Source organism: Bombina bombina, chromosome 1, assembly GCF_027579735.1.
Source record: "Bombina bombina isolate aBomBom1 chromosome 1, aBomBom1.pri, whole genome shotgun sequence".
Lineage (NCBI taxonomy): Eukaryota > Metazoa > Chordata > Amphibia > Anura > Bombinatoridae > Bombina > Bombina bombina.
The window spans coordinates 927,204,929-927,226,383 of NC_069499.1; the positions used below are offsets into that span (position 1 = coordinate 927,204,929).

The 21,455-nt window shown below is 43.1% G+C and overlaps 1 protein-coding gene across 7 annotated transcripts in view; it reads right to left on the minus strand.

Moving 5' to 3' along the window:
- The window catches only part of NUTF2 (nuclear transport factor 2), a 139,739-nt gene that overhangs the window by 66,769 nt on the left and 51,515 nt on the right, over positions 1-21,455 (minus strand). For all 7 annotated transcript variants that reach the window (XM_053697342.1, XM_053697676.1, XM_053697263.1 and 4 more), the window contains exon 3: positions 16,057-16,128. In XM_053697342.1, coding sequence (XP_053553317.1) covers positions 16,057-16,128 — 72 coding nt within the window. The remainder of the gene's footprint in view (positions 1-16,056; positions 16,129-21,455) is intronic.

The following is a 21,455-nucleotide window of genomic DNA, read 5'->3' on the forward strand; positions in this document are numbered from 1 at the left end:
AAGTCTGTCTGCTCAGAAAACCCTCTTCCCAATTGTCCACCCCTGGGATGTGGATTGCAGTAAGACAGCAGTTGTGGGTCCTCGCCCACTGAATAATTTGGGCCACCTCTGTCATGGCCAAGGAACTCCAAGTTCCCCCCTGGTGGTTGATGTAAGTCACTGAGGTTATATTGTCCGACTGGAATCTGATAAACCGGGATAAGGCCGAGGCCAGGCCAGAAGAGCATTGAAGATCGCTCTCAGCTCCAAGATGTTTATGGGCAGAACAGACTCCTCCCGAGTCCATAAGTCCTGAGCCTTCAACAAGCCCTAGACTGCTCCCCAACCCAGAAGGCTGGCATCCTTGGTCACAATCACCCAGGAGGGTCTGCGGAAGCAAGTACCCTGGGAGAGAAGGTCCCGAGACAACCACCACGGAAGAGAGTCTGACGCCTGATCTACACCCGGAGACAGGTCCGTATAGTCCCCGTTCCATTGTCTGAGCATGCATAACTGTAGGGGTCTGAGATGGAACCAAGCAAACGGAATAATGACCATGGAAGCCACCATCAGACTGATTACCTCCATACATTGAGCCACTGACAGCCACGGAGAGGACTGAAGGGCAAGACAAGAGTTGAAAATCCTTTTTCTGACCTCAGTCAGAAAAATCTTCATCAACAGGGAGTCTATTATGGTCCCCAAAAACATGGCCCTTGTAGCTGGAAGCAGAGAATTTTTTTCCAGATCCACCTTGCATCCGTGGGATCAAAGAAAAGATCTCCATATGAGGATATTTTGCTTATTGAAAAGATAGCGCCTGAACCAGAATGTCGTCCAGATAAGGCACCACTGCAATGAGCCGGGACTGAAGCACAGCCAAAGGAGCCCCCAGAACCTTTGAAAAAAATCTGGGGGGCTATGGCAAGGCTGAATGGAAGGACCATGAACTGGAGGTGATTGTCCAAGAAGGCGAATCTCAAACTTGTGATGGTCCTTGTGAACGGGAGCAAGAAGGTATGCATACTTTAGGTCTATGGTAATCATGAACTGCCCCTATTGCACCAAAGGAAGAATGGAGCATATAGTCTCCATCTTGAAGGATGGCACTCTGAGAAACTTGTTAAAACATTTTAAGTCTAGGATTGATTGAAAAGTTCCCTCCCTTTTGGAACTACGAACAGATTCAAGTAAAATCCCAGAACCCGTTCCTGAAGAGAAACTGGAACTATTACCCCCAGGGCGGCCAGGCCCTTGACAATGTAAGAACGCCTCTCTTTATCTGGTCTACAGATAATCTGGAGAGAAGAAACCTTCCTCTGGAAGGAAAAGTTTTGAAGTCTATTTTGTATCCCTGGGAGACTATGATGAAGGTTTTTAGATTGTTTACCCTTATGCCAGGACTGGTTAGATTTCCAGGAAGGCTTGATCTTGCTTGGAGGAAGGGGAGGAAGTCTTGCCTCTATAGTTACAAAAGGAACGAAAATTACTTGGACGTCCTGTTTATTTTTATCTTGAAGAAAAGAAACCTTCCCTCCAATAATATCTGAGATAATTTCCGCCAAACAGGGTCCAAACAAGGTCTTACCCTTGTAAGGAATAGCCAGAAGCTTGGATTTAGATAAAACATCCGCAGACCAGGACCGCATAGCCAGAAATTTTGGCTCCCAGTTTAATAACTAGTAAGGAAGGAATTGGCTAATTTAAGGGCCTTAATCCTGTCCTGGATCTCCTCAAGAGGAGTATCCGTCTGAAGAGATTCAGACAATGCATCGAACCAGTAAGCCACAGCGCTGGTAACAGTGGCGATACACACTGCAGGTTGCCATTGTAGACCCTGGTGGACATGCATCTTTTTTTAGTAAAGCCTGTAATTTTTTATCCACTGGATTCTTAAAACAACAACTATCCTCTATGGGAATAGTAGTCCTCTTAGCCAAAGTGGAGATCGCGCCTTCTACCTTAGGAACCGTCTGCCACGACTCAATTAAATCCGCTATTAGGAAACATCTTCTAAAAATAGGAGATGGATAAAAAGGAATACCAGGTCTTTCCCATTCTCGAGCAATAATCTCCGTAGCACGGTCAGGAACCAGAAAAACCTCCACCGGAGGGAATATCAAAATACTTTAGAGTTGACTTCGATAGTCATGTCAGTCGTCCAAAGTCGCCAAAACCTCCTTAAGTAATAAGTAAAGGTGTTCTAGCTTAAAATCTATAGGATACCATTTCAGCATCAGAAGAAGGAATTACACTATCAGAGTGAGATTTCCCCCTCAGACGCTAGCGACGTGTCTTCTTCCACAGGCTTATGAGAAGTGACACTCTGGATAGCCACAACTTGATCAGAAACCTTACTGATTCCTTAAAGGGACACTGAACCCAAATTTTTCTCTTTTGTGATTCAGATAGAGCTTTCAATTTAAAGCAACTTTCTAATTTACTCGTATTATCAAATTTTCTTCATTCTCTTGGTATCTTTATTTGAAAAGCAAGAATGTAAGTTAAGATGCCAGCCCATTTTTGGTGAACAACCTGGGTTGTTCATGCCGATTGGTGGATAAATTAAAAAAAAAAAAAAAAAAAAAAAAAACAAGTGCTGTCCAGGGTCTGAACCCAAAATTGGATGCCATCTTTTTCAAATAAAGATAGCAAGAGAACGAAGAAAGATGGGAGTAAAATAGAAAGTTGCTTAAAATCGCATGCTCTATCTAAATCACGAAATAAAAAAAATTGGGTTCAGTGTCCCTTTAAGGTTCTCTCAATGCATGAGGAACAAAAAGGAACTGGGGGTTTACCTTAGGTAAAAACCCAGGTTTAGTACGCAGAACTACCTTGTCTGAATGAAAGATCAGATAAGGAGAATCACAATGTAAGGCAGATAACTCAGAGACTCTTCGATATATATATATAAATAGCCATCAAAAACAAAACTTTCCAAGATAAAAGCTTAATATCAATGGAATGAAGGGGTTCAAACGGAACACCCTGAAGAACTTTAAGAACCAAGTTTAAGCTCCACGGTGGAGCAACAGCTTTAAACACAGGTTTAATTCTAGCCAAAGCCTGACAAAAGGCCTGGACGTCTGGATGCTCTGCCAGACGTTTGTGTAAAAGAATAGACAGAGCTAAAATCTGTCCCTTTAGCGAACTAGCGGATAAACCCTTTTCTAAACCCTCTTGTAGAAAAGCTAATATCCTAGGAATCCTAACCTTACTCCATGAGTAACTCTTGGATTCGCACCAATATAAATATTTACGCCATATCTTATGGTAAATTTTTCTGGTCACAGGTTTCCGAGCCTGTATTAATGTATCAATAACCAAATCCGAAAACCCACGCTTTGATAGAATCAAGCGTTCAATTTCCAGAGAAATTAGGTTTGGATGGTTGAAAGGACCCTGAATTAGAAGGTCCTGCCTCAGAGAAAGAGACCATGGTGGACAGGACGACATGTCCACTAGGTCTGCATACCAGGTCCTGCGTGGCCATGCAGGCGCTATCAGAATTACCGATGCCCTCTCCTGTTTGATCCTGGCAATCAGCCGAGGTAGCAACGGAAATGGTGGAAACACATAAGCTATGTTGAAAACCCAAGGGGCTGCTAATGCATCTACCAGCACCGCTCCCGGGTCCCTGGACCTGGATCCGTAACAAGGAAGCTTCGCGTTCTGGCGAGATGCCATGAGATCCAGATCCGGTTTGCCCCAACAACGAATCAGTTGAGCAAATACCTCCGGGTGAAGTTCCCACTCTCCCGGATGAAAAGTCTGGCGACTTAGGAAATCCGCCTCCCAGTTCTCTACGCCTGGGATGTGAATCGCTGACAGGTGGCAAGAGTGAGACTCTGCCCAGCGAATTATCTTCGAGACTTCCAACATCGCTAGGGAACTCGTGGTTCCCCCTTGATGATTGATGTAAGCCACAGTCGTGATATTGTCCGACTGAAATCTGATGAACCTCAGCTTTGCTAACTGAGGCCAAGTCAGAAGAGCATTGAATATTGCTCTTAATTCTAGAATGTTTATTGGGAGGAGTTTCTCCTCCTGAGTCCACGATCCCTGAGCCCTCAGGGAATTCCAGACTGCTCCCCAGCCTAGAAGGCTGGCATCCGTTGTTACAATCGTCCAATCTGGCCTGCGAAAGGTCATTCCTTTGGACAGATGAACCGGTGACAACCACCAGAGAAGCGAATCCCTGGTCTCCTGGTCCAGATTTAGCAAAGGGGACAGATCTGAGTAATCCCTGTTCCATTGACTGAGCATGCATAGTTGCAGCGGTCTGAGATGCAGGCGCGCAAATGGCACTATGTCCATTGCCGCTATCATTAAGCCGATTACCTCCATGCACTGAGCTACCGATGGGCTTGGAATGGAATGAAGGACACGGCAAGCATTGAGAATCTTTGATAACCTGGACTCCGTCAGGTAAATCTTCATCTCTACAGAATCTATAAGAGTCCCTAGAAAAGGAACCCGTGTGAGTGGTAACAGAACTCTTTTCCACGTTCACTTTCCACCCATGCGACCTCAGAAATGCTAGAACTATCTCTGTATGAGACTTTGCATTCTGAAAATTTAACGCTTGTATCAGAATGTTGTCTAGGTACGGAGCCACCGCTATGCCTCGTGGTCTTAGTACCGCCAGAAGTGAGCCCAGAACCTTCGTAAAAATTCTCGGGGTCGTGGCTAACCCGAAGGGAAGAGCCACAAACTGGTAATGCCTGTCTAGAAAGGCAACCCTCAGGTACCGATAATGATCTTTGTGAATCGGTATATGAAGGTAAGCATCCTTTAAAGGGACACTGTACCCAAAATTTCTCTTTCGTGATTCAGATTGAGCATGAAATTTTAAGCAACTTTCTAATTTACTCCTATTATCAAATTTTCTTCATTCTCTTGGTATCTTTATTTGAAATGCAAGATTGTAAGTTTAGATGCCGGCCCATTTTTGGTGAACAACCTGGGTTGTCCTTGCTGATTGGTGGATAAATTCATCCACCAATAAAAAAGTGCTGTCCAGAGTACTGAAACCAAAAAAAAACTTAGATGCCTTCTTTTTCAAATAATGATAGCAAGAGAACGAAGAAAAATTGATAATAGGAGTAAATTAGAAAGTTGCTTAAAATTGCATGCTCTTTCTGAATTACAAAAGAAAAATTTTGGGTACAGTGTCCCTTTAAGTCCACCGTGGTCATATATTGACCCTCTTGGATCATGGGTAGGATGGTTCGAATGGTTTCCATCTTGAACAATGGTACCCTTAGGAATTTGTTTAAGATCTTTAGATCCAAGATTGGTCTGAAGGTTCCCTCTTTTTTGGGAACCACAAATAGATTTGAGTAAAATCCTTGTCCCTGTTCCGATCGCGGAACTGAGTGGATCACCCCCATGATTAAGAGGTCTTGTACACATTGTAGAAATGCCTCTCTCTTTACTAGGTTTGTCGATAACCTCGAAAGATGGAACCTCCCTTGTGGAGGAGAGGATTTGAAATCCAGAAGGTATCCCTGAGATATAATCTTTAACGTCCAGGGATCCTGCACATCTCTTGCCCAAGCCTGGGCAAAGAGAGAAAGTCTGCCCCCCACTAAATCCGTCTCTGGATAGGGGGCCCTGACTTCATGCTGTCTTAGGGGCGGGAGTAGGCTTTCTGGCCTGCTTGCCCTTGTTCCATGACTGGTTGCCTTTCCAACCTTGTCTGTAACGAGCAGTAGTTCCTTCCTGTTTTGGAGCGGAGGAAGTCGATGCTGCTCCTGCCTTGAAGTTACGAAAGGCACGAAAATTAGACTGTTTGGCCTTTGGTTTGGCCCTGTCCTGAGGAAGGGCGTGGCCCTTACCTCCCGTAATGTCAGCAATAATTTCCTTCAAGCCGGGCCCGAATAAGGTCTGCCCTTTGAAAGTAATGTTAAGTAGTTTAGACTTGGAAGTTACATCCGCTGACCAGGATTTAAGCCAGAGCGCTCTACGCGCCTGTATGGCGAATCCGGAATTTTTAGCCGTAAGTTTGGTTAAATGTACTACGGCATCTGAAACAAACGCATTAGCCTGCTTAAGGGTTCTAACTTTGCTCAAGGCCTCATCCAATGGCTCTGTGCCAATCGCCTCTTCCAGAGACTCAAACCAGAATGCCGCTGCAGCCGTGACAGGCGCAATGCATGCAAGAGGCTGCAATAAAAAACCCTGTTGAACAAAGATTTTCTTAAGATAACCCTCTAATTTTTTATCCATTGGATCTGAGAAAGCACAGCTATCCTCCACCGGGATAGTGGTACGCTTGGCTAACGTAGAACATGCTCCCTCCACCTTAGGGACCGTCTGCCATAAGTCTCGTGTGGTGGCGTCTATAGGGAACATTTTTCTAAATATCGGGGGAGGGGAAAAAGGCACACCGGGTCTATCCCACTCCTTACTGATAATTTCTGTAAGTCTTTTTGGTATAGGAAAAACGTCAGTACACACCGGTACCGCATAGTATCTATCCAACCTACACAATTTCTCTGGAATTGCCTCCGTGTCGCAATCATTCAGAGCCGCTAATACCTCCCCTAGTAACACACGGAGGTTCTCAAGCTTAAATTTAAAATTTGAAATTTCTGAATCCGGTCTCCCCGAATCAGAACCATCACCGACAGAATGAAGCTCACCGTTCTCATGTTCTGCAAGTTGTGACGCAGTATCAGACATGGCTCTCGTGTCATCAGCGCGCTCTGTCCTTAACCCAGAGCTATCGCATTTGCCCCTTAATTCGGGCATATTATATAATACTTCTTTCATAACATTAGCCATATCATGTAAAGTGATTTGTAAGGGCCTAGATGTACTAGGTGTCTCAATCCTACGCATCTCCCGAGCGGGAGACGCAGGTACTGACACGTGAGGAGAGTTAGGCGGCATAACTTCCCCCTCGTTGTCTGGTGATAGCTTCTTTATCGGTACAGATTGACTTTTATTCAAAGCAATATCAATACAATTGGTACACATCGTTCTATTGGGCTCCACATTGGCTTTTGAACATGAGGAACAAACAGTTTCCTCTGAATCAGACATGTTAAAACAGACTTAGCAATGAAACTAACAAGCTTGGAAATCACTTTCAATAAGTTTTACAAACAATATAAAAAACGCTGCAGCGCTTCAAAAATACAGATATAATTAAACAATTCTTAACAAGTAGTGTACTATTAGCAGAGGATTGCACCCATTAGCAAAAGGATGATTAACCCCTCGATACCCAAAACGGATAAAACAGATATCAATTAAGATTTAACGCTTTTAATCCCAGTCAGCACACTGTCACAGATCTGCTGTGACTGATTACCTCCCTCACAAATTAAATTTGCAGACCCCTGAGCTCTCTAGAAACGTCCTGGATCAAGGAGGAAGAAGCAGAAAGACTGTGCAATAATTTTAACTGCGCAATAAGGCGCTAAAACAAGGGCCCTCCCACTCCAATCATAACAGTGGGAGCCCTGATATAACTGTTTCCATGCGGAAAAAATCATGCCCAAAGCGATTTATCACCAAAGTACCTCACAAAAAAAAACAAAAAAACAAAAAACATGCCAGTAAACGTTTTATTAAAAAATAACACTTTTCAATGTCATGCAAAGCTATCACTAAGCCTGCTACCAGTCGCTACCACTGCAGAGAAGGCTTAAGTATTATTTCAGTGTTTTTTCTCAGTCAAATTCTAGTCCCTAGAATATAACTCTACTGCGCATACATTTATCAGCCTGATACCAGTTGCTACTACTGCATTTAAGGCTGTACTTACATCATACGGTAACAGCAGTATTTTCTTAGTCAATTCCATTCCCAGAAAATAAAGTACCGCACATACCTCATTTGCGGAGGACCCCGCATGCTATTCCCAGTCTGAAGTTACCCCACTCCTCAGAATGTCGAGAACAGCCAGTGGATCTTAGTTACGCCTGCTAAGATCATAGATAAAAAACGCAGGCAGTTTCTTCTTCCAAATACTGCCTGAGATAGAAAAACAGCACACTCCGGTGCCATTTAAAATAACAAACTTTTGATTGAAGAATAGTTAAGTAAAAACTCCAGCTCCTCTCGCGACCTCCTTTGTTGAGGGTTGCAAGAGAATGACTGGGTATGACATGTGAGGGGAGGAGCTATATAGCAGCTCTGCTTGGGTGATCCTCTTGCAACTTCCTGTTGGGAAGGAGAATATATCCCATAAGTAATGGATGACCCGTGGACTGAACACACTTAACAAGAGAAAATAAAGTCTTTATTTCAAAATAAAAGATAGTGTACTGTGTCTTTAAGAAATTAGAAATATGCCTTAACGTATGTAAGCAACAAAACAATTAACCTCAGGCAACCTAAACACCTCAGTAGCTTTACGGAGGTGCCTACCTGTCCCGCAGCCCACGGAGTGACTTCGCACACAGAAGAAACTATCCGGACCTGAAAACAGCAGCGCAGAGAAAACGGAGATCGGAGCAGCCGACTACTACGTCACATCTATCAGTTTCCACAAAAAGCACGCCAAAGGGGAAAAAAAAAAGCTTCAACAAGGACCCTCCCCCTTTCATATACGGAGCGGTCCTAGCGGTTAAACAGTCCTAACTGCCTGAAAAATGGCTTAAAAACTGCTTATTGCTTTCATGTCAAAAAAAGTTAAAGTCAGTAATAACAGACCAGAACAGCCACTATGAATCCCTCTCCTCAGTCTCAATGCCCATAACTGCCAATAAACCCCAAACATGAAGGTCTATACAATAAAAATTAAAGTCCCATATTTTATAACACAGCAGGACAGCTCGTCTGGTTTGAGAGAGTGAAGCACCTCACATGGACCTGTGAAGAGAAAAAAACAAAACAAAAAACAGAATTTATGTTTACCTGATAAATTACTTTCTCCAACGGTGTGTCCGGTCCACGGCGTCATCCTTACTTGTGGGATATTCTCCTCCCCAACAGGAAATGGCAAAGAGCCCAGCAAAGCTGGTCACATGATCCCTCCTAGGCTCCGCCTACCCCAGTCATTCGACCGACGTTAAGGAGGAATATTTGCATAGGAGAAACCATATGGTACCGTGGTGACTGTAGTTAAAGAAAATAAATTATCAGACCTGATTAAAAAAACCAGGGCGGGCCGTGGACCGGACACACCGTTGGAGAAAGTAATTTATCAGGTAAACATAAATTCTGTTTTCTCCAACATAGGTGTGTCCGGTCCACGGCGTCATCCTTACTTGTGGGAACCAATACCAAAGCTTTAGGACACGGATGAAGGGAGGGAGCAAATCAGGTCACCTAAATGGAAGGCACCACGGCTTGCAAAACCTTTCTCCCAAAAATAGCCTCAGAAGAAGCAAAAGTATCAAACTTGTAAAATTTGGTAAAAGTGTGCAGTGAAGACCAAGTCGCTGCCCTACATATCTGATCAACAGAAGCCTCGTTCTTGAAGGCCCATGTGGAAGCCACAGCCCTAGTGGAATGAGCTGTGATTCTTTCGGGAGGCTGCCGTCCGGCAGTCTCGTAAGCCAATCTGATGATGCTTTTAATCCAAAAAGAGAGAGAGGTAGAAGTTGCTTTTTGACCTCTCCTTTTACCAGAATAAACAACAAACAAGGAAGATGTTTGTCTAAAATCCTTTGTAGCATCTAAATAGAATTTTAGAGCGCGAACAACATCCAAATTGTGCAACAAACGTTCCTTCTTTGAAACTGGTTTCGGACACAGAGAAGGTACGATAATCTCCTGGTTAATGTTTTTGTTAGAAACAACTTTTGGAAGAAAACCAGGTTTAGTACGTAAAACCACCTTATCTGCATGGAACACCAGATAAGGAGGAGAACACTGCAGAGCAGATAATTCTGAAACTCTTCTAGCAGAAGAAATTGCAACTAAAAACAAAACTTTCCAAGATAATAACTTAATATCAACGGAATGTAAGGGTTCAAACGGAACCCCCTGAAGAACTGAAAGAACTAAATTGAGACTCCAAGGAGGAGTCAAAGGTTTGTAAACAGGCTTAATTCTAACCAGAGCCTGAACAAAGGCTTGAACATCTGGCACAGCTGCCAGCTTTTTGTGAAGTAACACAGACAAGGCAGAAATCTGTCCCTTCAGGGAACTTGCAGATAATCCTTTTTCCAATCCTTCTTGAAGGAAGGATAGAATCTTAGGAATCTTAACCTTGTCCCAAGGGAATCCTTTAGATTCACACCAACAGATATATTTTTTCCAAATTTTGTGGTAAATCTTTCTAGTTACAGGCTTTCTGGCCTGAACAAGAGTATCGATAACAGAATCTGAGAACCCTCGCTTCGATAAGATCAAGCGTTCAATCTCCAAGCAGTCAGCTGGAGTGAAACCAGGTTCGGATGTTCGAACGGACCCTGAACAAGAAGGTCTCGTCTCAAAGGTAGCTTCCAAGGTGGAGCCGATGACATATTCACCAGATCTGCATACCAAGTCCTGCGTGGCCACGCAGGAGCTATCAAGATCACCGACGCCCTCTCCTGATTGATCCTGGCTACCAGCCTGGGGATGAGAGGGAACGGCGGGAACACATAAGCTAGTTTGAAGGTCCAAGGTGCTACTAGTGCATCCACTAGAGCCGCCTTGGGATCCCTGGATCTGGACCCGTAGCAAGGAACTTTGAAGTTCTGACGAGAGGCCATCAGATCCATGTCTGGAATGCCCCATAGTTGAGTGACTTGGGCAAAGATTTCCGGATGGAGTTCCCACTCCCCCGGATGCAATGTCTGACGACTCAGAAAATCCGCTTCCCAATTTTCCACTCCTGGGATGTGGATAGCGGACAGGTGGCAGGAGTGAGACTCCGCCCATAGAATGATTTTGGTCACTTCTTCCATCGCTAGGGAACTCCTTGTTCCCCCCTGATGGTTGATGTACGCAACAGTTGTCATGTTGTCTGATTGAAACCGTATGAACTTGGCCCTCGCTAGCTGAGGCCAAGCCTTGAGAGCATTGAATATCGCTCTCAGTTCCAGAATATTTATCGGTAGAAGAGATTCTTCCCGAGACCAAAGACCCTGAGCTTTCAGGGATCCCCAGACCGCGCCCCAGCCCATCAGACTGGCGTCGGTCGTGACAATGACCCACTCTGGTCTGCGGAATGTCATCCCTCGTGACAGGTTGTCCAGGGACAGCCACCAACGGAGTGAGTCTCTGGTCCTCTGATTTACTTGTATCTTCGGAGACAAGTCTGAATAATCCCCATTCCACTGACTGAGCATGCACAGTTGTAATGGTCTTAGATGAATGCGCGCAAAAGGAACTATGTCCATAGCCGCTACCATCAACCCGATCACTTCCATGCACTGAGCTATGGAAGGAAGAGGAACGGAATGAAGTATCCGACAAGAGTCTAGAAGCTTTGTTTTTCTGGCCTCTGTCAGAAATATCCTCATTTCTAAGGAGTCTATTATTGTTCCCAAGAAGGGAACCCTTGTTGACGGAGATAGAGAACTCTTTTCCACGTTCACTTTCCATCCATGAGATCTGAGAAAGGCCAGGACGATGTCCGTGTGAGCCTTTGCTTGAGGAAGGGACGACGCTTGAATCAGAATGTCGTCCAAGTAAGGTACTACAGCAATGCCCCTTGGTCTTAGCACAGCTAGAAGGGACCCTAGTACCTTTGTGAAAATCCTTGGAGCAGTGGCTAATCCGAAAGGAAGCGCCACGAACTGGTAATGCTTGTCCAGGAATGCGAACCTTAGGAACCGATGATGTTCCTTGTGGATAGGAATATGTAGATACGCATCCTTTAAATCCACCGTGGTCATGAATTGACCTTCCTGGATGGAAGGAAGAATAGTTCGAATGGTTTCCATCTTGAACGATGGAACCTTGAGAAACTTGTTTAAGATCTTGAGATCTAAGATTGGTCTGAACGTTCCCTCTTTTTTGGGAACTATGAACAGATTGGAGTAGAACCCCATCCCTTGTTCTCTTAATGGAACAGGATGAATCACTCCCATTTTTAACAGGTCTTCTACACAATGTAAGAATGCCTGTCTTTTTATGTGGTCTGAAGACAACTGAGACCTGTGGAACCTCCCCCTTGGGGGAAGTCCCTTGAATTCCAGAAGATAACCTTGGGAGACTATTTCTAGCGCCCAAGGATCCAGAACATCTCTTGCCCAAGCCTGAGCGAAGAGAGAGAGTCTGCCCCCCACCAGATCCGGTCCCGGATCGGGGGCCAACATTTCATGCAGTCTTGGTAGCAGTGGCAGGTTTCTTGGCCTGCTTTCCCTTGTTCCAGCCTTGCATTGGTCTCCAAGCTGGCTTGGCTTGAGAAGTATTACCCTCTTGCTTAGAGGACGTAGCACCTCGGGCTGGTCCGTTTCTACGAAAGGGACGAAAATTAGGTTTATTTTTTGCCTTGAAAGGCCGATCCTGAGGAAGGGCGTGGCCCTTACCCCCAGTGATATCAGAGATAATCTCTTTCAAGTCAGGGCCAAACAGCGTTTTCCCCTTGAAAGGAATGTTAAGTAGCTTGTTCTTGGAAGACGCATCAGCCGACCAAGATTTCAACCAAAGCGCTCTGCGCGCCACAATAGCAAACCCAGAATTCTTAGCCGCTAACCTAGCCAATTGCAAAGTGGCGTCTAGGGTGAAAGAATTAGCCAATTTGAGAGCATTGATTCTGTCCATAATCTCCTCATAAGGAGGAGAATCACTATCGACCGCCTTTATCAGCTCATCGAACCAGAAACATGCGGCTGTAGCGACAGGGACAATGCATGCAATTGGTTGTAGAAGGTAACCCTGCTGAACAAACATCTTTTTAAGCAAACCTTCCAATTTTTTATCCATAGGATCTTTGAAAGCACAACTATCCTCTATGGGTATAGTGGTGCGTTTGTTTAAAGTGGAAACCGCTCCCTCGACCTTGGGGACTGTCTGCCATAAGTCCTTTCTGGGGTCGACCAAAGGAAACAATTTTTTAAATATGGGGGGAGGGACGAAAGGAATACCGGGCCTTTCCCATTCTTTATTAACAATGTCCGCCACCCGCTTGGGTATAGGAAAAGCTTCTGGGAGCCCCGGCACCTCTAGGAACTTGTCCATTTTACATAGCTTCTCTGGGATGACCAACTTGTCACAATCATCCAGAGTGGATAATACCTCCTTAAGCAGAATGCGGAGATGTTCCAACTTAAATTTAAATGCCATCACATCAGGTTCAGCCTGTTGAGAAATGTTCCCTGAATCAGTAATTTCTCCCTCAGACAAAACCTCCCTGGCCCCATCAGACTGGGTTAGGGGCCCTTCAGAGATATTAGTATCAGCGTTGCCATGCTCTTCAGTATCTAAAACAGAGCAGCCGCGCTTACGCTGACAAGTGTTCATTTGGGCTAAAATGTTTTTGACAGAATTATCCATTACAGCCGTTAATTGTTGCATAGTAAGGAGTATTGGCGCGCTAGATGTACTAGGGGCCTCCTGAGTGGGCAAGACTCGTGTAGACGAAGGAGGGAATGATGCAGTACCATGCTTACTCCCCTCACTTGAGGAATCATCTTGGGCATCATTGTCATTATCACATAAATCACATTTATTTAAATGAATAGGAATTCTGGCTTCCCCACATTCAGAACACAGTCTATCTGGTAGTTCAGACATGTTAAACAGGCATAAACTTGATAACAAAGTACAAAAACGTTTTAAAATAAAACCGTTACTGTCACTTTAAATTTTAAACTGAACACACTTTATTACTGCAATTGCGAAAAAACATGAAGGAATTGTACAAAATTCACCAAATTTTCACCACAGTGTCTTAAAGCCTTAAAAGTATTGCACACCAAATTTGGAAGCTTTAACCCTTAAAATAACGGAACCGGAGCCGTTTTAAACTTTAACCCCTTTACAGTCCCTGGTATCTGCTTTGCTGAGACCCAACCAAGCCCAAAGGGGAATACGATACCAAATGACGCCTTCAGAAAGTCTTTTCTAAGTATCAGAGCTCCTCACACATGCGACTGCATGCCATGCCTCTCAAAAACAAGTGCGCCACACCGGCGCGAAAATGAGGCTCTGCTTATGCTTTGGGAAAGTCCCTAAGTAATAAGGTGTCTAATACAGTGCCTGCCGATATTCTTATATCAAAATACCCAGATAAAATGATTCCTCAAGGCTAAATATGTGTTAATAATGAATCGATTTAGCCCAGAAAAGTCTACAGTCTTAATAAGCCCTTGTGAAGCCCTTATTTATGATCGTAATAAACATGGCTTACCGGATCCCATAGGGAAAATGACAGCTTCCAGCATTACATCGTCTTGTTAGAATGTGTCATACCTCAAGCAGCAAGAGACTGCATACTGTTCCCCCAACTGAAGTTAGTAGCTCTCAACAGTCCTGTGTGGAACAGCCATGGATTTTAGTTACGGTTGCTAAAATCATTTTCCTCATACAAACAGAAATCTTCATCTCTTTTCTGTTTGAGTAAATAGTACATACCAGCACTATTTCAAAATAACAAACTCTTGATTGAATAATAAAAACTACAGTTAAACACTAAAAAACTCTAAGCCATCTCCGTGGAGATGTTGCCTGTACAACGGCAAAGAGAATGACTGGGGTAGGCGGAGCCTAGGAGGGATCATGTGACCAGCTTTGCTGGGCTCTTTGCCATTTCCTGTTGGGGAGGAGAATATCCCACAAGTAAGGATGACGCCGTGGACCGGACACACCTATGTTGGAGAAAAACACCTGAGTAAACCTACTCAGGCTTTCTGGATAGGGCAGCAAATTCTTAAGAAAATGCAGTGAGGATTGTACCTCACAAGTTCCCAAGTGCTCAGAAGCCACCACTGCCCTACTAAAGAGACTGACGTAGACTAAGGCTAGACCCCAGGAAAGATCAGAGTAAGCTTACTCTGCTTTAATAATAATAAAATCTTGAAGAAAGCTTCTCATCAGACACCTAAACTTCACCACCTCCTTGCACTACAGGCAAAGAGAATGACTGGGGATTGTGAGTAGGGAAGTGATATTCATCAGTTTTACTGTGGTGCTCTTTGCCTCCTCCTGCTGGCCAGGAGTGATATTCCCAACAGTAATTAATGATCCGTGGACTCAGTGTGTCATTAGAAAGAAATGGGCCGGCTCCTATGCTTTACATTCCTGCTTTTAGAAATAAAGATGGCAAGACAAAGAAAAATTGATAATAGGAGTAAATTAGAAAGTTGCTTAAAATTGCATGCTCGATCTATCTGAATCATGAAAAAAAAAATGTCTGTTTCATATCCCTTTAAGTTAGAGGGTACAAGGTTCAGGAGACACATGGGTGCTGTTTTTACAGAAAGGGTGGGGAATTCATGGAATACACTTCAAATAGAGGTGGTAAACAAAAGGACTGTAAATTAAAAAAAGCCTTGGACAAGCATAAGATATCCTAAGAAATAAGTTTTAACTGCACAAGTAAAATGGGTAGTGATGAGCCCCCCTTTGGTTCTTAAAGTGAGTCAATCCTAGCATTTTACAAACGCTAGGATTGACTATTGAAACAAAGGGAACTTTCATTCATGAAGTATAAGATACTTCATGTAGAAAGCTCCTTTATTTGTTTCAATCGATCGCCATTCTTAGCTGCTACAGCAGCCCATGGTTAAAAAATTTTTTTTGCTATGAGGTGAGGTTTTCACCTCTTAGCCAATAGCCGTGCGGTAAATCCTTTTTAGCCGTGGGCTGCTGTAGCAGCTAAGAACAGCGATCGATTGAAACAAATAAAGGAGCTTTCTACATAAAGTATCTTATACTTCATAAATGAAAGTCCCCTTTGTTTTAATAGTCTATCCTAGCGTTTGTAAAACGCTAGGATTGACTTTAACTACCATCAAATTCTAGGTTTCTGGGTAAAAATCTGGTCTGCTCTTGTTTACCTACATTGTATAGAACTGAACACCATATGTATGTGGAACGTATGCTATGCATTTGTTTTCCTTTGAAAATGTATGCATTTTGTATCGATTAGCGTTATACTAATTGCTCAAAAGCCCTCTAAGAGGAAAAACATAGTTGCCCTCATCTGAGACTAAACATTTATGTTTTAGCACAAGCACTTACTGATAGTTTCTCAACAATAGCACATTTGCCTTGACATTGTTGTCCTTCCCAGGTAAGGCATGAAGAGTCAATCTGAAATACAAACAGTTTAAAAATATAGGCCAATATGAGCAGAAATTAAAAAAAAAAAAAAAAAAAGTTTAAAGGCACAATGGGAAACTGATGCATTTTATTTTTACTTCCCATCAAAATCTTAGTGAGTACTTGAAGCAGGATAGTATCAAGCCACCAATATTCCAAAAACCCAAGAGAGAAGCAGAACTTATAAAAAAAACACAAAACAAAAACACACATTTATCCACGTGTCAAATCTTAAAGTTTCAGACAAACTTATTTATACCCTAAAATAATTAAACTACCCCCTCCCCAAGAAGGCTACCTCAGCAGAGACAAAAACATTGACAAGAAAATTGTGCAAAGGTTTAAAAAGAGGTTTAAGTACATACATTACTTAGTTCAAGCAAGACCTTATAGAAGGCTGACCTTAAAGTGAAGGTAAAGTTAGCCTAATCACTATAAACTATAGCATTATGTGTGCAAATTAAATATGTTTCATTCATCATTTTTTATATTTTTGATTAAAAATACAGTTATTACCTTTCTAAAGTTTGTTACACACGTTTCCTAAATTCAGCCCGAAAAAAAAAAAAAAAAAAAAAAAAAAAAAATCAATCACCGTAGGTCACTTTTTTTTGGTCAATTGATATTCTGGCCGTTAGGCGGACGTCAGCCGACGTCATCCGCAAATGCATGCTCCCGTTTCATACTTGAAGCAGGCTCGCTGATTATCGCATGCGCAGTGGAAAACCAAACTCGAGGAGCGCATAACCCACTAGAGTAACGCATGTGCAACTGAATTTTTTAATCGTGAATGCGCATATGAGAGACATGGAGAGCGGTCCCACCCGCTCTCCACGTCTCTCATATGCGCGTTCACAACTTTAACACGGAAGAAGGGCTTGGGAAGAGTTAGGAAACAAAACGGTAGGGAATTTAAAATAAAAAAAAAGAAAATATGGGAGTTGTTGATAAAATAACCTAGCGACTAGATTAAGGTTCATAGGATATACACTCGGTTGCCCTCAATAGTAAATAACTTTACCTTCACTTTAACATACAGAAAATGCAGTGATCAGCAAAGGATGATATCTGGCCACCACAACAGCCAACAAGAAAGTCTTCAGGGCTTAGAAACCATTCCCAGGGAAAGACAAAATGAGCTTTGAGGAAAGATACCGTGATATTTAGCGCTAGAGTTATCAAGGGTTTGGAGAATTCTCCATTAGAGATTCTCCTCTGAATTCTCAGCAGCTTACCCTCGGTATGTTTAACAAAAAAAAAAAAAAAAAAGTTATTTTAGAGTGCTATTCAGAAGGCAAGCTGGGACAAATAAGTTCTCATTTATTATGTAAAAGTGCTCCGTTTTTAGTTCAGTGTGTACACACACACTACATTTTGCATGGGGAAATTTTGTGCACTATTTGTAACAAATCATGTTTGTGTAATAAATGATAAATTTAAAATGTATAACACATTTGTTTATTTAACCTACAAAAAAAAAAAAAAAAAACACACTTCAGAAGTACTTCCATATAACATGTAATATTACATTTATACTGTTGTCTTGATGTATAATAAAACAAAAAACAAGCTAGTGAATGATTAGTGGTTACACACCATTTGCTGCTTGTCATTAACTCAATAGATGTGCCCAACTAGCTCCCAGTAGTGCATTGATATTCTACAGCTAACCTTAAAGGGACAGTCTACAATATAATTTATTTTTTTTTTTTTTAAACATGTATGCTTACCTGATAAATTTATTTCTTTTTTGACACGATGAGTCCACGGATCTTAATTACTAATGGGATATTCACCTAAAATAGCTCCTCCCTTCCACTCCAGTCATTCGACCGAAGTTAAGGAAAGAAAGGAAAAACCAAGGTGCAGGTTTCTGAAGTTTACAATAACCACAACCTGTCTTACAAGAACAGGGCAGGCCGTGGACTCATCGTGTCAAAAAGGAAATTTTATATATATATATATATATATATATATATATATATATATATATATATATATATATATTTATTTATTTATTTATTTATTACACACATACACGATGAGTCCACGAATCATCTTAATTTCTAATGGGATTCAATGCCCAAGCTAGGAGTACACAGATGATAAAGGAGGCACAAGACAGGGAACCTAAACGGAAGGCACCACTGCTTGAAGAACCTCTCAAAAAACGGCATCAGTCGAGGCAAGTGTGTCAAATTTGTTAAACTTTGAAAAAAGTGTGGAGAGGACCAAGTTGAAGCCTTGGAAATCTGTTCCACAGAAGCTTCATTTTTGAATGCCCATGAGGAAGCAACAGCCCTCGTTGAATGAGCCGTAAGTCTCAGGAGGCTGCTGTCCAGCAGTCTCATATGCAAAACGTATGATACTCTTCAGCCAAAAAGAAAGAAGCAGCCGTAGCTTTCTGTCCCTTACGTTTTACTGAGAAAATCACAAACAAAGAAGAAGACTGACGAAAGTCCTTAGTCGTCTGCAGGTAAAACTTTAAAGCACGGACCACGTCCAAATTGTGCAGACGTCATTCTTTCTGAGAAGGATTACGACACAAAGGAGGAACAACAATCTCCTGATTAATGTTCCGATCAGAAACAACCTTAGGAAGAAATCATAATTTAGTACATAAAATTACCTTATCTGAATGGAAAATAAGGTAAGGAGACTCGTACTGCAATGCCGAGAGCTCTGACACTACGAGCAGAAGAAATAGCAACAAGAAATAAAACCTTCCAAGATAACTTAATATCTAAGGAATGCGTAGGCTCAAACAGAGTCCCTTGAAGAACTTTAAGAACTAAATTAAGACTCCATGGAAAAGTAACTGGTTTGAACACAGGCCTGATCCTGACCAAGGCCTGGCAAAATGATTGTACATGTGGGACATCCGCCAGACGTTTGTGTAACAAAATAGATAAGGCTGAGATTTGACCCTTTAAAAGAACTTGTCGATAAACCTTTCTCCAAACCCTCTTGGAGAACAGAAAATTCTAGGAATCCTAACTCTACTCCATGAGTAGCCCTTGGATTCACACCAATAAAGATATTTATGCCAAATCTTATGGTAAATGCTTCCAGTTACAGGCTTATGAGCCTGAATCATGGTGTCTATGACAGAGTCAGAAAACCCCCCCTTGGATAAAATTAAGTGTTCAATCTCCAAGCAGTCAGCGTCAGAGAAACTAGATTTGGGTGAAGGAAGGGCCCCTGAATCAGAAGGTCCTTCCTAAACGGAAGTCTCCAAGGTAGCAGAGATGCCATCTCCACCAGATCTGCATACCATATCCTGCGAGGCCAGGCCGGTGCTATGAGGATCACTGAGGCCCTCTCCTGTTTGATTCGAGCAATTAGCCGAGGAAGAAGAGCAAACAGAGGAAATAGGTATGCTAGACTGAAGGTCCAAGGGACCACCAGAGCATCCATCAGTTCCACCTGGGGGCACCTGGACCTCGACCCATATCTCGGGAGCTTGGCATTCTGTCAAGATGCCATGGAGGTTCAATTCCGGCTGACCCCACTCGAGAATTAAGTTGGAAAACACTTGCGGATGGAGTTCCCACTCCCCCGGATGAAAGGTCTCCCTGCTCAAGAAATCCGCTTCCCAATTGTCCACCCCTGGGATGTGGATCGCCGACAGACAGCAAGAGTGGGCTTCCGCCCACTGGATTATTTTGGTTACTCCGGTCATTGCTAAGGAACTCCTCGTTCCTCCCCGATTGATGTAAGCCACAGAAGTTGTGTTGTCTGACTGGAACCGGATAAACTGGACCGTGGTTAACTGGGGCCAGGCGAGTATTGAAAATCGCTCTGTGCCAGAATGTTTATAGGAAGAGCAGACTCTGACCGAGTCCAAACTCCCTGAGCTTTTAGGGAGCCCCAGACTGCCCCCCACCCTAGAAGACTGGCATCTTTTGTCACAATCACCCAAGATGGTCTGCGAAAGCAAGTTCCCTGGGAGAGATGATCCAGAGACAACAAACATTGGAGAGAATCGCTTGTCTCCTGCCCCAGTAGTATTTGAGGAGACAAGTCTAAATAATCTCCGTTCCATTGTCCGAGCATGCTTAACTGCAGAGGTCTGAGATGGAAGCGAGCAAACGGGATGATGTCCATTGCCGCCACCATCAGCCCGATTAACTCCATGCACTGAGCCACTGATGGCCGAGGAGTGGACTGAAGGACTAGACAAGTATCAATCTTTAATTTCCTGACTTCTGTCAGAAAAATCTTCATAGACAGGGAGTCTATTATGGTTCCTAAGAAAGTTACCCTTGTATTTGGAACTAAGGAACTCTTTGCCAAATTTACCTTCCACCCGTGAGATCGTAGGAAGGACAACATCAAGTCTGTGTGGGATGTTATTAGTTGAAAAGATGGCGCCTGAACTAGGATGTCGTCCAGATAGGGCGCCACTGCAATTCCGCGTGATCGAAGCACCGCCAACAGAGATCCCAGAACCTTTGTGAAAATTCTGGGAGCTGTGGCAAGACCGAAAGGAAGAGCCATAAACTGGAAGTGTTTTCCAGAAAGGCAAACCTTAGGAACTTGTGATGATCCCTGTGAATGGGAACATGTAGGTGTATGCATACTTTAAATCCACTGTTGTCATAAATTGACCCTCTTGGATGAAGGGAAGAATGGAACGAATAGTTTCCATCTTGAAAGACGGTACCCTGAGAAATTTGTTTAGACTCTTGAGGTCTAAAATTGGTCTGAAGGTTCCCTCCTTTTTGGGAACCACGAACAGATTGGAATAAAACCCCAGACCCTGTGTTCCTGTACTGGAACGGGAACAATCACTCCCAGGGTGGATAGGTCTCCTACGCAGTGTAAGAACACCTCTCTGTTTGGTCTGCAGATAATCTTGAAAGTAGAAACCTGCCTCTGGGAGGAAAACTTTTGAACTCCAATTTGTAGCCCTGAGACACTATTTCTATTGCCCAGGGATCTTGAACCCAAGCTTGAATGAAGGAAAGTCTACCCCCTACCAGATCCGGTCCGGGATCGGGGGCATGCCCTTCATGCTGTCTTGAATTCACTAGCAGGCTTCTTGGATTGCTTTTCCTTATTCCAAGACTAGTTGGGTCTCCATGCAGGTTTAGATTGTTCTTGCTTCGGAGGAAGAGGAAGAATTTCCCTTGAAATTTCGAAAGGAACAAAAATTAGTCTGTCCTTTTTGTTTGATTCTCTTATCTTGAGGGAGCAGATGACCCTTACCTACAGTGATATCAGAGATAATTTCCATCAGGCCAGGTCCAAACAATATCTTCCCCTTGTAAGGAATAGCTAGAAGCTTAGACTTGGAGGACACATCCGCAGACCAA